General features: G+C 40.2%; 1 protein-coding gene across 7 annotated transcripts in view; it reads right to left on the minus strand.

Annotated features, from left to right (window-relative positions):
- CDK8 (cyclin dependent kinase 8) overlaps positions 1-22,289 on the minus strand; it is a 90,413-nt gene that overhangs the window by 33,264 nt on the left and 34,860 nt on the right. For 6 of the 7 annotated variants that reach the window (XR_012634350.1, XR_012634349.1, XM_074915092.1 and 3 more), the window contains exons 3-4: positions 12,444-12,554; positions 9,189-9,329 (exon numbers count right to left, since the gene is read on the minus strand). Coding sequence is in view for 4 of the 7 variants with exons in the window: in XM_074915092.1 (XP_074771193.1) it covers positions 9,189-9,329; positions 12,444-12,554 (252 nt within the window). In the remaining 3 variants the exon portion in view is untranslated. Of the gene's footprint in view, positions 1-9,188; positions 9,330-12,443; positions 12,555-22,289 lie in introns of those variants that run through there. The other variant, XM_074915127.1, reaches the window with a different exon arrangement.

Here is a 22,289-nt window from a genome sequence, read left to right on the forward strand (position 1 = left end):
ATTTCAATAGAAAACAAAGATATGAAATCTTTTGTTAAAAGCCTTCACTGAAAAACAACAAATATCTATTTTAAAAAATCTTTCACACATTTCATGTATTAATTCACTCTTTCTCATCATGGAATCTTTCAGTCTGGAGTATCGTAACAAGACAAGGTGTTCTCTGATGGCTGCAGCTCTTGAAGCTCAAGTCCTCAGCAACTAAATCCTAGATCCTCCTCTTGCATTTCTCACTGCACATATTCCAGCTCCCTCCTATGCCTTTCTTTCCCATATCCAGGATCCTCAAGCTCCTTTCCTACCTGCTATCTGTTCTGATGACCAAGCATACAGGGCCAGTGGAGAGCAGCACGCACTATGACTGATCAGTGAACCAGTATCTTTAGAGAGCAGACAAGTCAAACTGAAATGGCCCTGGTGTAACTCTCAATGCGTTTCTCTCAGAACACACATCATCCTCTATTTGGCATCTGCTGTTCATGTAATTTGAAAGAATATGACTGGTTTGATACCATATCATTTTACCAAATATATCTGAAATTTGCTAACAGATATAAAGGTTACTTGGGGGAACTAGCAACAAACAGACATAGCCAGGTAAGCTTTGTCTCCTTAAGCAGCCAGGCTATGACCACACAGTATCAGTAGACCAACGTAAAGGTTTTTTCTTGTGGAACATGTAACACCATTTGCATTTTTTCAGCTATTTTTCCTAGAGACTGTAGTAACAATGGTATTTCTCCTATCTAAAACTCAAAAGCACCATCTTTTTCAATTTAGAAGTTAGTAAGCAATACGTGGACACACATGTTTCTGGTACTGTTATTAAATATATGTTCCACCAAATAACAACAAACTTCTCAAAAGTCACTACAATTACATTAATTCTTGGTGAAAGTCACTGAAAAGGCCTGCTTTGATTTGATACCCTGTAAGGTAAAGATGTAAATTGTTATAAAGATCAGTCCCGAATCATTCTGTCTAGCATGAAGGGGTCTAGAAGGAGGAGAAAGAAAAACAAAAGCAGCAGTCTTCACAACAGCATTTATGCCCATATGAAGAAAAAAACTACAAGTTACTTTCAGCCTAAAATTTGCAGTTTCCCTTTAGCAACAGTTTTTCACTGTTAACTGGTCTGAGATCACAGTTTAAAAATTATTTTTTATACTGACATAGAAATGTCAGAAAAAAAAAATTGTTTCCATTGCTTCTCATGTCTGACAGTTCTCACTAAATATCTCACTATCAATATCAATAATCATGTAATATAATTTCATGTCTCCAAATACTCATCTGTGTTGTACTCATTTGTCCCTAGGGCATCTGGTGGTTAAATAAGCAGCCCTACTTTTTCAATTTCTTTTTTGTACCTCGTACTTCTTTGATGCAGAAGCCTTCACTGCCTATGGAACTCCAAATTCAGAAACTTATCTACATTTCTTCTAGACAATAACAGTCTAAGAGCAAGTCTGCCTAGGTTTGGTCACATTATTGGCTAGGTAAATTAGCAAAGCTCTTCTAATAATACATACATTGTTCCACCTTGACCTTCGTTTAAACTTCGGACAAAGATTGTGTTTACTGAGGTTTCAAAACAAGATATGTTCATGAACAGAGAAAAAAAAGTGTTGCCAGTATCACTGCTGGTTGTAAAAGACAAGGTCATGGGACTTGGCCTTTATCACTGCAGAGGATTAATTATTTTGAGAATTACTTATGAAAAAGAAATACTGAGCGAAGAAGAAAGTTACTGATAAACCACGTTCAGGTTCTAAGAAGCAAAACACAGTACACCAGACAAACTGGTAGTCAGACCTTTTGGAAACACCTGCAGCAGATAATGAAAGGCTAAAAAAACTTTCTCATCTTTATGATACTCAGATAAGGTTGGACTTGACAAGCAAGTAAATGGGGCTCTGAATAAAAGCATTGGTCTAAGAGAGATGGATTTGTAAAATGTTCTTGAAATACTGAGATTTCTGATCCTTCCTTGCACCTCTGTTTTCATTTGAAGCAAGTTTACAAACAAGCTTTCTACTTGTAAGTTACTTGCAAACCATCTACCAAACGTTCCCTACTCAGCACCTCCATCTTACTATAAAGAGGAATGTAACAGTATTATATGATAAAAGATTATCAAGAACTTTTAGGATTGGTTTCCCATTATTGCTAAACACTGGTTGCTTCGATAAAAATTACGTTCAGGTGTCTCTCTAGATTTCATTTGTTATCACAGATCCTGGAGTTTTACTATATCCTTTTACAATCCTTACTTAAAACTTGTTAAATGACCTTGCACTTGCTTATAAGAGCTGTGATTAAAAATGATCAACCTGTAAAAAGCTATAAAAGATTACATTAATATTCAAGCATTGCTTGAATGGAAGTGGCCTATTAATTAAAAAAATCTGTTCAATATCTTTAAATATGGCCAATTTACAAAATCACTGGGAAGTCTTGAGATGAAGACCCAACTACAACTGGAGAAGTAGTAGACTGAATACAATATTATGGTTTATCTTTTCCATTTGATTTCGGCGCTCTAGCACAACAGAAATAGTAATCCAGCTAAGAATAAGAGATGCAGGACTAACCAAATGAAGGTTTAAAAATACATATCTCCATACAGTTTAATCCTGTAGAACTGACAAGTTTTTTAATCTCTCAAGACTCAGGTATCTTTTTCTAGAGATGTGGTCACAGAAGCATTTCATACCCAAAGCTGGTTACAATTTGATGATCCAGTAGAAATATAGCTTTCATTTTATGAACACACCACTTTCAAAAAAACTTCCAGGTATACATAATTTTTTTTTCCTCATGAAAAGAAAATGGCACCATGTCCTCCTTCTCATCATGCTGCAGTCAAGATTCATTGCAAAAATGTCTTCCTTCACTGCAAAGGCTTTGTATTTCACTGCTTTCTTCATATCATTCCTTATTCCACATGAGCTATTTGATCTTTCAGATTCTTCTTACTCACACCTGCACCCACATCCCCCACCCCCCTCCAGCTTCTCTTCTATTGATTTGTTATGAGCTGGATTTTAGATTTTGTAAAAACAGTAACTGAATTTTTCAAGACAGATCAAATGATGAAGATATAAAACATTCACAGAATGACTGAAGTTGGAAGGCATCTCTGGAAATCATCTGCCAATTCACTGAAGGTGTGCTCTGTCCCACAGTCCAGGTTACTAATGATGACGTTAAACAGCACTGAACCAATATCAGCCCTTGGGACACTGCACTAGTGACTGTCCAGCTCAACTCTGTGGCATTGATCACAATACTTGTAGCCCATCAACTCAGTCAGTGTTTGGTCCATCTCACTTTGCCATGTACTCACCTAATCTGTACTTCATCACTTCATCTACAAGGATGTTATGGGATGCAGTGTTGAAAGCCTTACTAAAGTAGGAATATCCACTGCTCTTCCCGCATCCATCAAGCTAGTCATTGAAGGCTTTCAGGTTGGCTAAGCATGATTTCCCCTTCATAAATCCATGCTGACTACTCCAAATCACCTTCATGTATTTCAAATGTATGGAAATGGCTTCCAGGAGAATTTGATCCATCATCTTCAAAGTGATCAAGGCAAGAGTGACTGGCATGTAATTTCCCTGATCCTCCTTCTTGCCCTTCCTGAAGATTGGAGTGACATTTGCTTTTTTCCCCGCAGGAACCTCCCCTGATTGCTATGACCTTTTAAAGAGAGGGAGAGAGTGGCCTCATAATGATTTGCTTATATGAAGCACATGATTTTATATATCTCTATAGGCTTCTCTACAGTGAATTCAGAGATCTCTAAGCAGTATGCCTTCTACATTTCTGATTGGAAAGCTGGTAGTACTGCAGCAATATACTCTGTATTTCTAGCTTCAAATCTGCATTTGTACAAAGTTGACAGACGTTACTCAATCGAGAGCTTGACCTAACAGGCCACTGCCAGCAACAATGTCCGAGAAGAAAGCAAGCCAAATGGATTCTCATTTGCACAGCAGTTCTTAAAAAAACATGAAAGTTTCTCTGGATTTTTTTGGTTGCTTTTCTGGGTTATTTTGGTTTTTTTTTTTTTTGAAAAGTCACTGGCGTGAGCAACAAATACTGAGTTTTGCGGTCTCTTCTGATCATTTCTGCACTTTGATTAGATACTAGGTTAAATTAAACTTTCAAGACAAAGAAAATGCTCAGAAAGGCAGGCAAGGGAGTAGCCATGTTCCCTGTAAACAGGAGCATTAAGAAACAATACATAATGTTAACTATAGAATATTTAGAATTATAGTAAATTACAATTCACAGGAAAGCATGTCATAACAGCCTATGCAAGAAAACAAGGTTCTGCCAGACACACTGTTCTTTTGTGATCTCATGAAATCACACACTTACATAATGAAAAACGCCTTGGAAACAAAAATCTTGGGAAATGCAACTACAGCTGCTGACAACCAAAACAGTGATTGGGTTTGGATTGAGGTTTTTTTTCTCCTTTGAAAGTAAATGACCAGTAAGTCATGTCAGTATTTTTTGGGAAATAATGCCTATTATCTGTTCATATCCTTAAACAGTGTAGAAGGGCACCCTGCTTTTTAAAGCTGCTAACTTTTCTGGTATTATGCAGAGCTTTTCCTACCATTTAAGCATTTACGTTCATTCCTTCAAATGACCACAGTTTTGTCAACACTAGAGCAGGATCAAAGGGCATTTCTGTATTTCTGAAGTAATTCTTGAGTATTGGCAAGGCATACATTTTTTGATTCAAGAGCACTAATATAGAAAATGGTAAATTACCAGGGTAAAAGTTCCATATAGTTAACTTCGCCTAATGCACGTACTTAAGTGATTCACAGCCAGAGCCTGGAAAGTGACTAAGATGTCGTCAACAAAAAAACACCCTGGCAGTGGTTACTCCTCATTTATTGTTAAAAGAGCATCTTTAATGTTCCAACTAATCCCAAACATAGCAGCAGGTATCCTTGGGAACAGTCCAGGTCCCAGGAAGCAACATTCCAACTGTTAAAGCTTGTCCACCTGAAAGCTTATTAAAACAAGTGCTCATCCCACAGCAGCAGTTTAGCTGAGCTGCACGCTAGAAACACATTAGACTGCAGTATCCTGTGCTAGCGCTAATTTGCAATCAGTCACATACACAGCAACACAATCCCAGACTAACTAGGACATGGATGTTATTGACAAAGGCTAAGAGATTGTAATTTCTTCGGCAAGAGACAGGAGAGAAATGGGAAGCAGGAGCCCAGCACTGTGTTACCCACTTCCATACCTGGCTTGCCAAATCACAATTCATCTGTTCAGCACTCACTCACACCACGCACAAAGAGACAGGCCAGGGAATTTAGTCTGAAAATTTGGGAACAAAAAATGTTTCATCACAGTGTCTCAGTTGCAGTACTACAAGGAACAGCTGTGAGATTTCCTCTTTTTTTGTTTTTTTTTGTTTGGGGGTGGGGTTTTTTGTGGGTTTGGTTTTTTTTTTAATGGGGTGGTGGTATGTTTGTAAGCATTGCTGCACCACACGAGCACTTCAAATAGTTTCAGTGCAAAATTTATTTTTAATTTAAATTGCAGACTAGTCTTACTGTCACCACACAAAACCTGTGGAGGGGTGATGTTACCAAATCACTTAGCTGACAGAGGATCCTGCAAACTGATACTAATGATGCACTTCTAAATGCTAACAGGAATTGCATAGAAGTTGCTGTACCATGCTAAGGGACCTCTATTTTAACCCCATTACTTGAAATCTTCCAAGTGTGCTGCAAAGTCCATCTTTCCTTTTCTCTTGCTGTTGAGGCTGCAGATTGATGAAACAGATCTATAGCCAGTCCTCTGCTTATGCTTATTTTTAGTGTGGAGTAAGAACTTCGAGTAAAGGATGAAGTCCAATAGCTGCATATCAAAGTAAAAAAAATACTAGGAAAAGAAGGCAGCAAAATACAGTATGTTTCAAGCATGCTTGATAACTAAATTCAAAATATTATTAAAATTGTAATTGACGCATTTTGTGGTAATTACATGAAGTGTTCTTATTTCCTTCCTGCTACAGTCAGAGCATGAATAAACAATCTGCTTTCAATTGCTCTCAGTCATGATATTAAAAAAAGCTGAAAAAATATGCAAGTCAAATAAGTTTTAAAAAGACTGACATTTATTTGTTGAAAAATTTTACTGGCTTTTTTCAAAGATTTATGGAAAAGCTAACTACTCAAGCACAGCAGTATTCAAAGATAACAAATATAATCAACATTACCCTTGCTCTGATGGAAATAGTGAATTGGCTTTCATGTACCCAGTGAAAGGAAAAAACCAGCAGAGTTAACTAAATAGTGAAGTTATTGCTGAGATTTGGATGCATTTTTTTTGTAAAAGACAAACCGTAACTAGAAATAACACAATAGACAATTACTGTCTTCCTACAGTTGTTACTATTTCATACAGAATGTATTCCCTTTATACAAATCTTACAGAATTAAGATTCCTCAATCCCACCATTATGAAGACAACTTCAGTCTAGGTTTATGTGATTTTAATAGCCATTAAGTTTTACTGTCTGCTTTGTGGATACTAGCAAGAAATGAGTTATGCTGTATTTTATTTCCGATTACAGAACTCAAGATCTCAAAAACTCCAAAACATTACTCACCTAAAAAATAACTTCATTAAAAAATCTTTAAAAAAAAAACAAACCAGAAAATTGCACTTAGATGGAAGATAATTATTTTCCCAAGATAGTTTTCTTACCCTTAAAAAAAATCCTTATCCTATTGAAAGAGATGTAGCAAAAACCAGATTTTTCTGCCAGAGTACTATATTCTTTAGCTTCCTATCACCCCTAAGCACCATCACTCTTGTAATAGCTAATATATGAAATGAAAGCAAGGAACTCTGTGTGTTTATCTGTACACATCTGAATCTAGAGAAACACAAAATATTTAGAAACTACAGCAACAGCTATGATTTTAAAGGCAGAGTAGGAGAAATATTATATATCTGTCCAGCCATCCAATTAGGAGTTAAAATTGATGATTTAACACTGATATTCCTGAAGGGTAATATTACAGGTATCCTGGAATAGAAACCACATCGAAGAACAAGCATTAACATCAGTTATTTTGCTCTGGACCAGAACATACGTCCTGTTGAAGTCCCAGCTTGCAAGCCTAACTTTGCACCAATATGCCCCTGTCTTGCTAAGACAAAACACTAGGTAGAATCCCTTCTGTTACTCAGGCTGTTTCCAGGGACCCTGATAAAAGGAAGAAAGTATCTGACAGATACAATTCTGTCTGTTCTCCTACATGAAAACACGTGCCTTCTAAATTCAGCTAAAACTGAATGGTTTCAAAACAACAAGACCAAAGGTTTCCATAGACAAGGCAGCACAAGCAGCCCCTGCAGAGCTTTTGTAGGATTCTCACCAACACGGGTTGACAAGGTTCCAGTGGGAAGACCTCTCAGTCTCTGCCTCAAGCTTTTGGTCTCTTCCTCAGATTATCAAAAGATAGCCAATTGTGATGGTGGTTTTTTTGCTGGAAGAAAACTTCATGCTGGACTGAGACCACCAACTCATTTCACATAGGTCGGAAAATGAGATGGTAATAGTTTTTTGCAGTTGCCAACTTAAACTGTATTTGAGCTACAGACCTAGATGTGAAAGGCTCTGTAATAAATTACCAATCTCCTGAGCCATCCAGTTAACAACATGCATGGTTTTCTTTTTAAACTCAATTATGCTTAAATTCATAAATTTTCTGAAACTATAGAAAGTAAGACATCAGAGAAAAATAGATTCTTGATGACAGGTCATTTGTTTTCTGTATGCCTCAAAAATATACAGAAGAGCACTACTGCAGACAGAACGTTAAAGTAAGATATTACATTTTGGTTTAAAACAAAGTGTGTCTAAGTACTAACATGCACTATATATTTCTACATTATGTTTTGTTCCACTATTTTACAAGTCATGACAAAGTCACCACAATCTTTTTGGCGTTTTCCCTCAGTGCTGAAGCTTTTGTTCCATTTCTAAAACCAGAAGCATATTAGAAACAACATCCATACAATTATTTTAATAAAGCAAAGCTTCCTTTTATTTCAGGTCTGAAAATGTTATTTATCAAAGATAAATCTTTTCCCATCCATTTAAACAGAGGCTGGCACTCTGTAAAAGCATTTATTGGGCATGAGAGTAGCAAACAAATAACTAGTCATTGATTACATTTCCAGGAACGCTATTAAAGCTATTTCAGAGACAAAAAGTGACGCTGGAAGAGTAATAAGGAAGCCAGACTTACTGCACCAAACATAGAATAGCACTGGTAATACTGACTCATGGGAATGAAAGGTCAAACTAATGATACTCTCATACACTAATGAAATGCGAGTAATTAGAAGCATCATGTACAGTTTCATACTTTGACAGCATTTTTTTTTCAATTTACTTCTACAACTAAGTGTTACAGACAATTGGATCAGGAGAACTACCTGATTTTAAGACAACAGATAGAACCAGCCGAGCCAGTTATGGGCATATTTCAAATGCAAATATATAAGAATTGGTGAGATTCACCAATTTAAAACATTTAATAGAATTTGCTGGTTAAGAAACACTAACTCAGGTTCAAAACATTTTGCTTATACTGTAGTTTGGATAAACACTTTATTTGCAGAAGTCTTCAGAAGCTGGCATGGCTATATTTCTGACAGATTATAAGTATTAGGAGAAGATAACAGCCTTCAGAAGTTACCTTCGTAAGTAAAACTGGTAATTTTAGGGTTTTTTTTTTCAGCAGTTCTTATAGCCAATCATCCTCTCCCCCACCTACACACATGCCATATTTAGTTATTTATCTTGCCTGCAGTGATACTACCAGAGGCATTTTCTGTACTTCAACATGCCTGTTATTTAAATGAACACTTTTAAAAATAGTTTAGAAAAATAAAAAGAAGGAAAACAGCCATCTGATATACTTTGCTGTCAAAAGCATATCAGATCACAGCCAGCTTTTAAAAGTCGCTCTACTAGTCAAAGCTGACTGCAGTACAAAAATACATATTTATTAGTACATGCCCTTAGCACAAAGGTTTTTGTTTCCCAGTGGTTTTTTATAAAAACAATCTTTGCCCTCAATCATCATCCCAGTGCTAAAACCCATTGCAGATCCACTTACCAAATCCCTGTGTAACACCCAGTTAGCATGCAGGTAGTGAATACCATCTAGGATCTGATATAACAATGACTTCACCATTCCCCGAGGTAACTGAACTGGTTTCTTGTTTGCTTTAGAAGCCCTGTGAAACTTGATTATATGCTGCAAAGGGGAAAAAGAAATCAAAATAAAAAACTGTAATATTTTGATGTACAGCATTACACAAAAAGATTGACAGCAATTTCTTACACAGACTTCTTAGGGTTTTTTCAACCTTTCATAATTCATATTCAAAACTAGAAACATGTATCTTAAGTACTAGAAAATTAATACTATATGAGGTAAAGTGATCACTTTCCAAGGAAATCTCTCAAAAATAAAATCGGTTGTTGCTGTGGCTTAACCCTGGCAGGCAGATAAGCTCCACACAGCCACTTGCTCAGCCTCTCACAGCGGGATGAGAAATACAAAACCAACACAATTTCCTCAGCAAATTCCCTTGCAATTCACTGATCTTGGAGGTTTTAGGGGTATTTTTGTTTGGGGGTTCATTTTGTTAAGACAGAACTGATATGTTGTGTATCACTGCACGTCATTAGAAGTGCATTACCTAACTGCTATATAAGGAGTTTTCTCCTACAGTAGACAGGTTTTCTCCTACAGTAATAATGACACTGGACTATTCAACACCTAATGCCAGACAGAAATTCTTGCAAACTGTATTGGGAGTTTTAAACATTTAAATTAGAAGCCCAGATTTATTCCTTCTGTATTTACTATACCCTTAAAGCACAGTACTCTCAGAACAGAAGCTGTTGACAGAGCAAAGCTATAAATCTGTCCATAAGAGAGTCAGATACAGAAAAAACCTTTCATTATACGTGTATACACAGGCAATGACATCTAGCAACAGTGAGGACTCCAAAAGGATATGCACTCGAGTCCCAGGTGCCATTAACTTCAATAGCATAAGGTGCACCATGGTCATGGCAACCATTTCTATGTTTGCCTCCTTTTGAGAGGTGATTTCTAGAACAAACTTTTCCATACATTCACACTTATTGTCTGTAATGGCTTGCATTTGTGTGATCATCGAAACAGCCCTGATCTTGTCCATTCAAAATCTGGTACCAAACTTCTATGATGTGTTCTTCCTATGCTCCTGACCTTTCCAGGTGCCAATTAGGTACCCAACTACTCAAACCCTTTTGGGAAATTGCGTTTCTTCTCTTGCTGCAGCCCACCTCCATATAGCCTGCTTCAGGGGTCGAGCTTGGCTTTCCTGGGAGGAAAAGGCACATCCCTGCCCTGCCAGAGGTAAAAATGGAGCCGCACACAAGAGACAAACGCTGATGAAAGCTAACAGTCCCTTCCCAGTCAGCCAAGAACTACACGCACAAACATCCCTCAGCCTGAGCAACAAGTTTCACCTCCTCTTGCCTCCCACTTCCACAGTCGCTTTGCTTCCAAAGCAATTGTTATTTTTCATGCAGCAGCCAGAGAGAAGTAAATCTTCAGAGACAGATCAAAATACAGATGGCTCTCGTGGCCTTTTTTGTTCCTGCTCTAATGCAGTCTGTGCCCTTTTCCCAGTCTTGTTTGAGACCTGCTGTGCTAGATATGCTCAGCGCTGGAGGACTTGGTCCATAGCTGGCTCTGTGGGGCCAGCCCAGTCACTGCAGCTAAGTCTCTTGCACCCAGATACAGTGAACAACCAGGAGCTGGTATGGCTGAGGAATTCTGGAGTTTATATGGGTATGTGCATGTAAACATGTAGCTCAAAATTGAGGGTCATTCCTAAGTTACTTATATAAAAGCCAGTGTTCCATTAACAGAAGTGCTTCTGCAGTGATTCTGCTTAAGTATGAAGCAATGCAGAAATGTATAAATACAAACAAGGGCAGGTCACTACTAGTCACAATCATCCAAACAAATACAAAGCCTTGCAGCACATTTTGAAACAGAAAACCTCAAAAACTCAAGCATTCCTAAGCTTCTGTAGCTTAGCATATCATAAATATGGGGCAGCAGTGGAAAAGAATGTGCTTGGTCTTTTCTCACATCAAAAAAAACCCCCTGTACTCCATTTCCTCACATGTCTTTTTCGTTTTGTTTTTTGTACATCAGCATTTAGAATGTCTCAGCATTTCAGCTATTCAGTGATTTTTTTTTTTCTTTAATTTTATTTTGGTAACAAATTCTCAATACCAAGTATCAGAACTTCCAAGACATTTAATGGGGAGAAAATATCTTCAATTCAGCTTAGTTGAAGAAACTAGTTACTAGGCAAATACTGCTGAACTATTCCCAACTACAAAGAACAGCATTTTCAAAAGAAATTAGTTTTACTTTGGTTTGTGCTGTCTGCCTAAACTGCATGTGAGGAAAAACCAACTGATGATTCATACTGAGCAATTGTTACATGAATGCATACATCAAAATTTCCATCTTATTCCAAAGTGCCTCTGCCGTACCCTTTGATCTGAATCTGCTTAGTATCTTTTAAGATTAGTATTACAGTCTGTGTTCCATTGAAAGCAATGCTCAAAACATATGTCACATTTAAGTCAAGGCACACACATACCTTTTTCAGGGAAAGGTTGAATGGTATTTTGGATTCTTTATAATGATACCTTAGTTTTGAGTATTCCAAATGGATCTTAAGTTTACAAATACTAAGTTAACAAAGGAAAAGGGTATATAATAACAAATTTACATCGCCTCAAACATGTTTATATTCTAAAACTATTCCTAAATTAGGAATAAACATCCTTCCTCCCAAATACATGAAATCTCAGCAGATGAACTGAGTAAAAATCTCTTCACACTGAAACACATGAATTAAATTTCAATTATATTACAATGACATGACTCTCACTTCATGTATTCATGGATGACACTCAATGTACCCAAAACTCCAAACTCTTCCATTCAGCCAGTATGTTTCTCATTTTTCAAAGGGAATCCACCTGCATAATCAGTTACATTTTCCTGCACCCTACTTCAGCTATAATGGAGGGTTATATCTCCATTTATTTAACTAGGTTTCTAGCTAGTGAGAGCTGAATGCAGATTTTTATCTTCTTAAACAGGTCACAGATTAACTGTGTAGTGTGCTTACCCAACATTTTCCATTGCTTTTCCTTTAGTACTGAAAATGTTTCCAACAAACATTGAGTAAGAGGCTATACTGTTCTTAAATCCCTGACCTTGTCCCTTTTCTGCAACTAGACTTCTAAAACTCTAAGCCTGGTACCTACAAACAATTCACCTTACCCAGAGGTCATGCTCAGCGTAGTCAAAGAGAAGCCACACTTTCCTGTCAGCATGAGAAAGAAACACCTTTTGCAGAGAAATAACATTTGGATGCTTGAGCTCCCGCAGCAACTGCAAAATAAAGAAAGTCCACAACAGTTATATCCACACATCCAGAGCTGTGAAAGGGCTGGAAAGATGAATATTTTAATAGTCTTTGCTATATACTCTACAATGCAAACAATAAAAGTTGAAATCTGCAAGTCACAGAAAACAGCACATTTTTAAAAATGAAAGAACCAGTCATTAGTTTGAAACCAAAGCTGAAAGCAGGTCATAAGGCCCTTAGGGCATTCACTTCCTATTAATTTCCTAGAATCACAGAATTATCTAGACCTTGAAAAGGTCTTGAAGATCATCCAGTCCAACCATTAACCCAACACTGACAGTTCCCAACTACCCCAGATCCCTCATCACTATGTCAACCCGACTCTTACAACACCTCCAGGGATGGGGACTCCACCACCTCCCTGGGCAGCCCATTCCAACGCCTGACAACCCCTTCTGGAAAGAAATGCTTCCTGACATTTAGTCTAAAACTTTCCCTGGCACAGCTTGAGGCCATTCCCTCTTGTCCTATCGCTTACTACTTGGTTAAAGAGGCTCATCCCCAGCTCACTGCAACCTCCTCTCAGGTAGCTGGAGAGGGCGATGAGGTCTCCCCTCAGCCTCCTCTTCTCCAGACTAAACACCCCCAGTTCCCTCAGCCGCTCCCCGTACGACCTGTGCTCCAGACCCTGCACCAGCTCCGTTACCCTTCTCTGGACACACTCGAGTCATTCAATGTCCTTTTTGTAGGGAGGGGCCCAAAACTGAACACAGGAATCGAGGTGCGGCCTCACCAGTGCCGAGTACAGGGGTCAGATCCCTTCCCTGTCCCTGCTGGCCACGCTATTGCTGACACAAGCCAGGATGCCATTGGCCTTCTTGGCCACCTGGGCACACTGATGGCTCCTGTTCAGCCGGCTGTCAATCAACACCCCCAGGTCCCCCTCTGACTGGCAGCTCTCCAGCCACTCCTCCCCAAGCCTGTAGGTTGTTGTGGCCCAAGTGCATTTGGCCTTATTGAAACTCCTCCAGTTGGCCTCAGCCCATGGCTCCAGCCTGTCCAGGTCTCTCTGCAGAGCCTCCCTACCCTCGAGCAGATCAACACTCCCACCCAGCTTGGTGTCATCTGCAAACTGACTGAGGGTGCACTCGATCCCCTCGTCTAGATCATCAATAAAGATGTTAAACAGGAGTGGCCCCAAAACTGAGCCCTGGGGGACACCACTCGTGACCAGCTGCCAACTGGATTTAACTCCGTTCACCACAACTCTCCGGGCCCAGCCATCCAGACAGTTTTTTACCCAGCAAAGCGTGTGCCCATCCAAGCCACGAGCAGCCGTTTTTGTCAGGAGAATGCTGTGAGAAACAGTGTCAAAGGCCTTGCTAAATCAAGGTAGGCAACATCCACAGCCTTTCCCTCATCCGATAAGCAGGTTGCCCTGTCATAGGAGATCAGGTTTGTCAGGCAGGACCTGCCTTTCATAAACCCATGCTGACTGGGCCTGAGCATCTGGTTGTCCCTCATGTGTTGCATGATGGTGTTTAGGATGAGCTGCTCCATCAGCTTCCCGGGTACCGAAGTCAAGCTGACAGGCCTGTAATTTCCCGAATCACCCTTCCGACCCTTCTTATATATAAGCATCACACTGGCCAATTTCCAATCTGTCAGGACCTCCCCAGTCAGCCAGGACTGCTGGTAAATGACGGAAAGCAGCTTGGCAAGCACCCCAGCCAGCTCCTTCAGCACCCTCGAGTGTATCCCATCCGGTCCCATAGACACCTGGTGTGTGTCTGTGTGATGCAGTAGGTCACTGTCTCCTCCTGGATTGCGCGGGAGTCGTTCTCCCAGTCTCTGTCTTCTGGCTGTGGAGGCTGGATTCCCTCAATACAACTAGTCTTGCCATTAAAGACTAAGGCAAAGAAGGCATTAAGCACCTCAGCCTTTTCCTCATCACTTGTTACCATGTTTCCTCCTGCATCTAGCAGGGGATGGAGGCTCTCCCTGGTCTTTCTTTTGCTGCTCACATACTTATAGAAATATTTCTTGTTGTCCTTGATTGCTGAAGCCAGATTAATTTCCAGCTGGGCTTTAGACCTCCTGATTTCTGCCCTGCATAGCCTCACAGCCTCTTTGTAATCACTATGTGTGGCTAGCCCCTTCTTCCAAGAGCTGTAAACTCTCCTTTTCTCCCCGAGTTGCAGCCAAAGCTCCCTGTTCAGCCAGGGTGGTCTTCTCTGTCTCCGGCTTCTCTTACAGCACCTGGGGACCACCTGAGTCATTAACACTTTCTTCTTAAAGAAGGCCCAGCCTTCCTGGACCCCTATACCCTTCAGGACCATCTCCCAAGGGATCCTGTCAAGGAGGTGCCCACACAAGACAAAGGCAGCCCTTTGGAAGTCCGGGATGGCAGTTCTGCTGCCCCCTCTCCTAGCTTCCTTAAGAATAGTGACTTATTTTATGATCACTGTGCCCTGGTCGGCCTCCAACCGCCATATCATCCACTAGTCCTTCTCTGTTCACAAAGAGGAGATCCAGCAGGGCACCTTCTCTGGTCGTTTCACTCACCAGCTGCATCAGGAAGTTATCTCCCACACATTCCAGGAATCTCCGGGACTGGTCCCGCTCTGCTGTGTTGTATTTCCAGCAGATGTCTGGGAAGTTAAAGTCTCCCACAAGAACAAGGGCAAGCGATCGTGAGATTTCACCTAAATGCCTACAGAATATTCATCCACCTCTCTGTCCCGGGTGGGTGGCTTATAGTAGACTCCTACTACAACATCTGCCCTGTTGGCCTTCCCCCTGATTCTAATGCAAAGACACTCCACCCTGTCTTCACTACACTTGCACTCAAAGCAATCATAACAGTCTCTGACATACAGCAGCACCCCACCGCCTCTCCTTCCTTGTCTGTCCCTCCTAAAGAGCTTGTTGCCATCAACTGGCACACTCCAGTCACGGGAGACATCCCACCATGTTTCTGTAATAGCCACTACATCATCATTTTCCTGTTGCATCATGGCTTCAAGCTCCTCCTGTTTGTTACCCATGCTGTGTGCATTGGTATACGTGCACTTCAGATGGGCTGGTGTTCTGCCCATAGGCTTCACATAGAAGTTGAAGTCTATGTAAACCTCACTATTATCCAGGATCAAGACACCTCTGCAAACAGCCAGCTGTGGCATTCACTGTTTCCCTTTGGCTGTAATCTTTGGTAGAGCCATTTGGGTTATCCAATTTTTTCCTGAATCCCAATTATCTGAAAATCCTGCATTTTGGTTGCAGTCATTCAAAAGCTGAATGGGATGACTCATTTAGAGCCTTGTCAGTGTAGTCACCTAAACGAAGATGTAGTTTGTAAGATGGAGTCAGCTGATCTACAAGGTCACCACCACCTACAGAAGAAGGTCCAACTCCCTCCCACAACATGTATTACACCAGTTACAGCACTCACAGAAGCCATCCACAAAACAGCTCACAGTTCAATAGAAAACTAACCCAGACACACGAAGGCAGTAATTTTCTGCTGAGTTCCTCAGCTGAAATGACTTGCGGCACTAACAGCAGAACGAGCACTAGCGAAAGGACACAGCTAGGAGCAAGAACGACTTTCAGCAGCAGTAAGGCATGAAGCCAGCTCAGCTGCTTTAGAAACTATGGCTTTAACCACCACCAAAAGGAAAACAGAGCCAAGATATAGCACTAAAACTGAATGCAGACAACATCAGTCTATTTGAGCTATACTGGTCATGTTACAGTTAGACTGTACTCACATAATTGCTAAGAAGAAACAAAAATTTTATCTAAGCAAGCTATTGTCAAGCATGGCTACCCAAGACTAGATGAATTCTTGCCAGCTCAGTCTGCCAGAAATTATGACATCTTTAATAAAAGGAATGGCTAGGGTTTTTTAAAAGCCAAGGGTAATTTGAACTACTATTTGAATGTAGAATAGAAAATAAACATTTTATTTCTGAGATTGAATCTATTTTTAGTAAAATATAATTTTTCTGCTACATAATAAAAGAAACAAAAAAATTAATTCCTTTCTACTGATACTTTTGTCACACATGATAACGTTTTAGCTGCTACTGAGATAGTAAATGGGAGTGTATATCTGCATATGTTTGTTTCCTTCTCTTCTATTTCATTTGAGGTAGGTCCCATCCCTACTCACTGACCATTCCTTGAGCAAGAGGACCTATAGCCCAAAAGCTTGAGGAGATGCAAGAGATTTGTAAAAGCACTGCATAGAGAAATTTTAAGGCAGGATCTGCAAGAAGTGTGGAATTCTGTAAATGGCAGGTTGACTCCAGCCAGCGGCTAAGCCCCTCACAGACACTTGCTCAACCCCCTCAGTCAGATGTGAGAAGAGCAAAATAAGGCAAGCCAATTTGTGGGTGAGGATAAGACAGTTTAATAAGTGAAGGAAATAGGAATTTAAAAACAAAACAAAAATCAAACAACAGAAGCAATGCAAAGACAATTACTCACCACTTCCCCAAGCGGACCCATGCCCATCCAGTCTCCAAACAAAGTCTACCTCCATGAAGGGAGGAGGGGCAGAGTGGGAGAAAAAGCCTGTACGCTGTGCAACCATCACTCAGCAATAGCCAAAACACTGCTGGGTTATCAACACTGCTTTAATTGCAAATCCAAACCACTGCACCATACAGGCTGCTATGGAGAAGATTAACTGTATCCCAGGCAGACCCAGTATGGCATCAATGACTATTGGTGGGAGACAGCCTCTTAATAGCGAATGAGGTTATAGGGTTTAAGGATACATTGTGCCAGTCCTTATAGCAAAGGACTTTTTGTTGAAATCGTATAAATTGACAGCTTAGATTTATGCTATTTTAATTAATTGACTGTACCCAGAAGATTGCATGACGGTTCAGCAACTATGTGTCCATACCAAAATTTTATCAGATTTCCTGTGGCCTGATGACACAACTGTACCAGACTCAACAAGACTATTCCTCAATGGAAGAGGCAGATACTAGAGATCTAGAAAATAATGTAATTTTCCCCTTCATCCCTTCCTGTCCCATTTTAAGTCCATCCTACTCCTTACTCCCCAGGTAGCAGCTATCATTCACTTTAAAAAACTCAACCTCTTCACACCAAATGTGATTCACCTTGAAGGACATATAGATAATCCATCACCAAAGCTGGTCCATAACACGACACAAAGATGAGAAGCTTTGAGTGATGCAGCAGAAGAGTTCCTTGTCTATATAGCAAGGCAACATAATTCTCCTTTGTGTTAGGGGTAGTCAATCCTGCAGACTTTGAGATTCACAGCATTCTTCTTAGTCTGCTAGGTGACAGGCTGCTGCCCTTCCCTGTTTTCAAATCCAGCCAGTAGCAAGGCACAAGTAACTGAGCATGCACTTCCCACAGCACACACACAATACAGACATGACCAGCCATGCAGGTATCAAGGCAGGAGAACAGTATCTTCTTTGCAAGCACTCACATAAGCACCAACTGCACTTACATGAAACTTGAACACCACAACTGGCCTGGATCCTGTTTCTCCACTCTGGCTAATCAGGCTTAAAGTCTGTATACACAGACAGGTATTCGCAGATCCCTCTGACTCCAGTGCAGACCTTACGTCTGCTCAGAATCCAAGCCCAGGCACTGTGCCTTTTCATCCAGGTTCCAGCTCTGATGTCAGGTCTCTTCAGATTTCAGCCTCCTCCTGCTTGCTGGTTCTGCATGTTTGAAGTTCACTAGCAGGTCACACACACAAGCTACCAGGGAGAGCTGTGTGAGTGTTCATATCTGACCCACATCTCTCCCGTATGTAGCTTCTGCAGACCTGTGGTATTCCCAGCATCTGTCTCCTGCAGACCTCATCTTGTTCTCACCACCTAGTCCTGCCTCACATTTGCTAGCGGGTCACAGAGGCACACACAGAACAGAGTGCACACTCTCACAGAGAACAGTCAGGAACAGGCACAGGACACTGTGGTGACCACAGACAGAGCTTGGCCCGACAAGCACCACTGCCCAGTAGCCTGCTTACATGAAATCTGCCCTTTATTCCCTCTCCATTTTTTCATGCTGCTTCTTCCCCAGTCCACCCTGATCTCTCCCCTTCCTGCCTTTTATCCTTCCTCTAAACATCCTTACAGAATCCTTGCAGTCCTCTGAAATACCTAATAAAACCTTTATCTTCTTCTAAGATCCATAGCAATCTGCTTTACTTCTTTCTCATCGGTTACAAAGCCCTACTCGACTCTCTTCAGGGACACACCTGAAAGGTTCCTTTTGTGGCCCATCACCAACGTTTTAAGAGTTCTGGTCTTTGTTACTGTCACTGATAGCAGCTATTACTGTTTGTGCATCTGTGTGCTCAGTTTATCATGTGTGCTGGTTTTTGCCTTTGCCTTTTATGCTGAATATCTGTTAACTACGTATTCTTTCAGTCTGCTTAAAAAACCCAATGGGTTTGGTCAATGCTAGACAGCTACAAGCACCCCAGTGCATAGGATGGCTAATATACATCAGCAAAGCCATCAGAATAAGGAAACGATTGCTGCAGTGGTGACAGATGATTCCTGAGTCACAGTCTTGGAAAGGCTGAAATGCTCCAGGACAGTAATAATGCAGAGCAACAAATGCAAATGTTGTCTGAAGGACAGAAAGAGCTCATGCAGATAACAACACATCACATGGGCTGTAAACAGCATTTCCAGCAACCTCATTCTCCATGAACCAAGCCTCTCCAGCCCATATGCCACATGCCTTTCCTACCAGATGATTCAACTCACGTCCAGCAGCTGACAGAGTTCACTGAAGACAGAGTAGACTGCAAGAAACATGGTTTGACTATCAGTACAATGCCTGTTAATGATAAGGGCCATTTTTTGGCCTAGTGACTCTGATAAATAATTGCTTCTGTCTATCCTAGTTCAGCTCTACAGAACACAGAGAAAGTAGACAAGAACTATGCATTTGGCTCTCAGCAAATTACCTTCCATTTCATCTGCATATCACATAATGATTCAAATCCATGTCTACAACCAGAAAGGTTTCCCTTAAATCAGTTGGTCTGAATGTCCCTTATAAAGAAGAAAGAACCAGCTGACCTTCAAACAAATAGAAATCAGCAAATGATGGAGATGCTGATCCATCTGGTTTGACTTGAGCATTATAAACCCATGTTGGCCCTGGCTGATCTTCCCCTTCCTTTCACGAATATTGTTCAAGACACAGCCAGGGAAACAGCATCCCTATGTGCAAGTCCTGGGCTCACACTAAGGTTCCTCCATCTCCCTCTTCAATGCAGAAATACTCATTCCGCAGCCATGGGGCAGCTGAGGGACAGTAAATGAAAGTGTCCTAACGATGCATAAAATTGTTAAATAACTTCACAAACAAGGACAAAGCAGGGTAAGACAAGACGTTATTAAATAATCAACAGCAGCATTAAGGCAGCCTGGCAAACTGCAGCATGACTAAGGCAAATCTTTTCTCGCACAGGGACACTAACAATAATTACCTGTCACATTAAATATGAGCTGAACTCAGCGCAAGTCTTTATGAACATGATCTTCCTTCAGTGATATTCCCACACTTCCCATACAGCTCTTCACCACTACAGACACTTCTCATGAGCCAAGACACTGCACTCTTGGCATAAGTGAGGATTTCTAGCTTTACTGCAAATGTCATTCCACCTCCACTCTTGATGCTTGCTACTATATGTGGTCTGCAGGAAATGTAACCTGCTTAGTGTTGCAGTACTACCATGCTTGCTTACCTCTGTAATCGAGCAGACTCATTTGCTAGAGCAACTGGACAGGTGACCTGGCCCAGAAGGAGTTTCTCTGATGTCCTGTCTCAGGACATGAGCTATTTTAGAAAAGGCAACTCCTTGCTCTCACTGCCGTTTCTCCTAAAGCTCAGGACAGTCAGAAAACTAGCTAGACATAAATATTCAGCAAAACATTCACTTAAGCAAAAATCACTGTTGTGTCATCTTGCTAGTTTGATGGCATAAATTCAAAATCTGATCATCATCTCATGCTTCAGAAAGGCTCACATCAATTCCACCAAGTGATCCAGCAACAAACAAATCATATATTAATAGTGGACTTAGACGGAAAATGGGCAAATAGGGACTTGGAACTGAAAGCAGATTGCAGTCGATGCAGAAAGGCAGGCAGTTTTCAAACCAGAAGAGGACTGACAAAGATTTAGTCATCCTGTAACAGATAAGATGCCAGTGTAACTACTGCTACAACAGATATGAGTATAGGCAGTAGTGAGACATTACCTGAAACACTATGCGCAATGCTGGCCAATTCAAGGAAGATTAATTCCAACTGCAACAGAGCAAAGAAAGCCCAAACCTACACCCAGGGGAAGGGAGAGCCTACTGCACAACAGGAACCCAGCAAGCTAAGCCAGAATCCTTATAGCTGATAAAATGAAGCCAGAGAAGGAAACAGTCTCTCTCTTTCTCTTTAAAATGAAAGCGGAAGAGAAGAGCTATTCTAACTAACTGACAACATTATCATATGTATAAATGGGCATAAACTAGTAATGATTAATTTTGGCTTAAAGGCTGAATGTTTATAGTCATTACTAGAATGAGACCCACAAACTGCCTTCAGAGATTTTTCTTTTCCTTTCAAGTTTAACTTATACACTCAATTTTTGAGGGTGCACTTTGCTTGTCTGCAAGAGCAGGAGCAGAATATGATGATTCCAGAGGTGTCATCCAATTCTGTATTCACAGAATATTTTTAAAAGTCAACTCCGTATTCTTAGTTTCCTCTCAAACATTAGAGCTCTACTCAAGTATTTTAATGTTGTTATTTAAAGTAAAACCTAAATTTTATTATGTAAGTTCTTAAATCCCAAGTTGGCTTAGCTGCCATCCAGTAGATTCAAGATCTGTTTGTTTCAATGTAAATATGATTTGAGTTTTATATTCTCATGAGTCAGATATTCCACAGTACTAAAAGAGAACAAAATACCTGCTGAAAGTCCATGCTGTTTTCCTTTCAAGTGTTCAAATGAAAGCTTACAAAGGCAATATAACAGAAAAAATTATAACACTGCTCACACTAAGAATTTATGAAGCTGACAATACATTTTTGATGCTCCAGTTCCTCAGACATACAACTGTGTGAAATTGTTGCTTTATTTTATTCTTTTGTTTTCATTTTTAAAGTCATAAATATTGCAAAAGAAGCCTGACAACAAAAAATGTCAAGAGAAAAAAAATACACATTGCTATTTTTAACTTCTGTGGTTTCCAAAACAAATGAGTCTTCTGTGATCACACATAGAAGACAGTATTTATTAGCATGTCTTATGTCCAAACACATTCAAAGTAACAGAAGAGGTGTTATTAAAGGTTCTCTGAAAGAAGGGAGGTGGATGAAGAATCCAGATTAGACAGACACTGCATGTCAGGCGTGATCAAATTCTGCTTGCTTCCTAAGGATTCCAATTTCTAACACGTAATCAGTACCTTTGTCCCACTTTCACAGAATTAAAAATAATACTACATTTTGTACAAAATCTCTCAAGAATACCATTTTAGGCCTGTAACATAGCTTGATAAAGTACTCACACTTACATTTTACATACTATGCCACTATTAAAGCATTTGAGAGCCATTAGACTTGCCAAAGAGTCAAATCAAACATCTGCCATTCCTCAATACCTTGTTGCCTTTCACCATATGGAAAGATTGCTAAGAAACCATTACATGTCTTCCGACACAAAAATTG

This window comes from Athene noctua, chromosome 1, assembly GCF_965140245.1.
Source record: "Athene noctua chromosome 1, bAthNoc1.hap1.1, whole genome shotgun sequence".
NCBI classification, from domain to species: domain Eukaryota; kingdom Metazoa; phylum Chordata; class Aves; order Strigiformes; family Strigidae; genus Athene; species Athene noctua.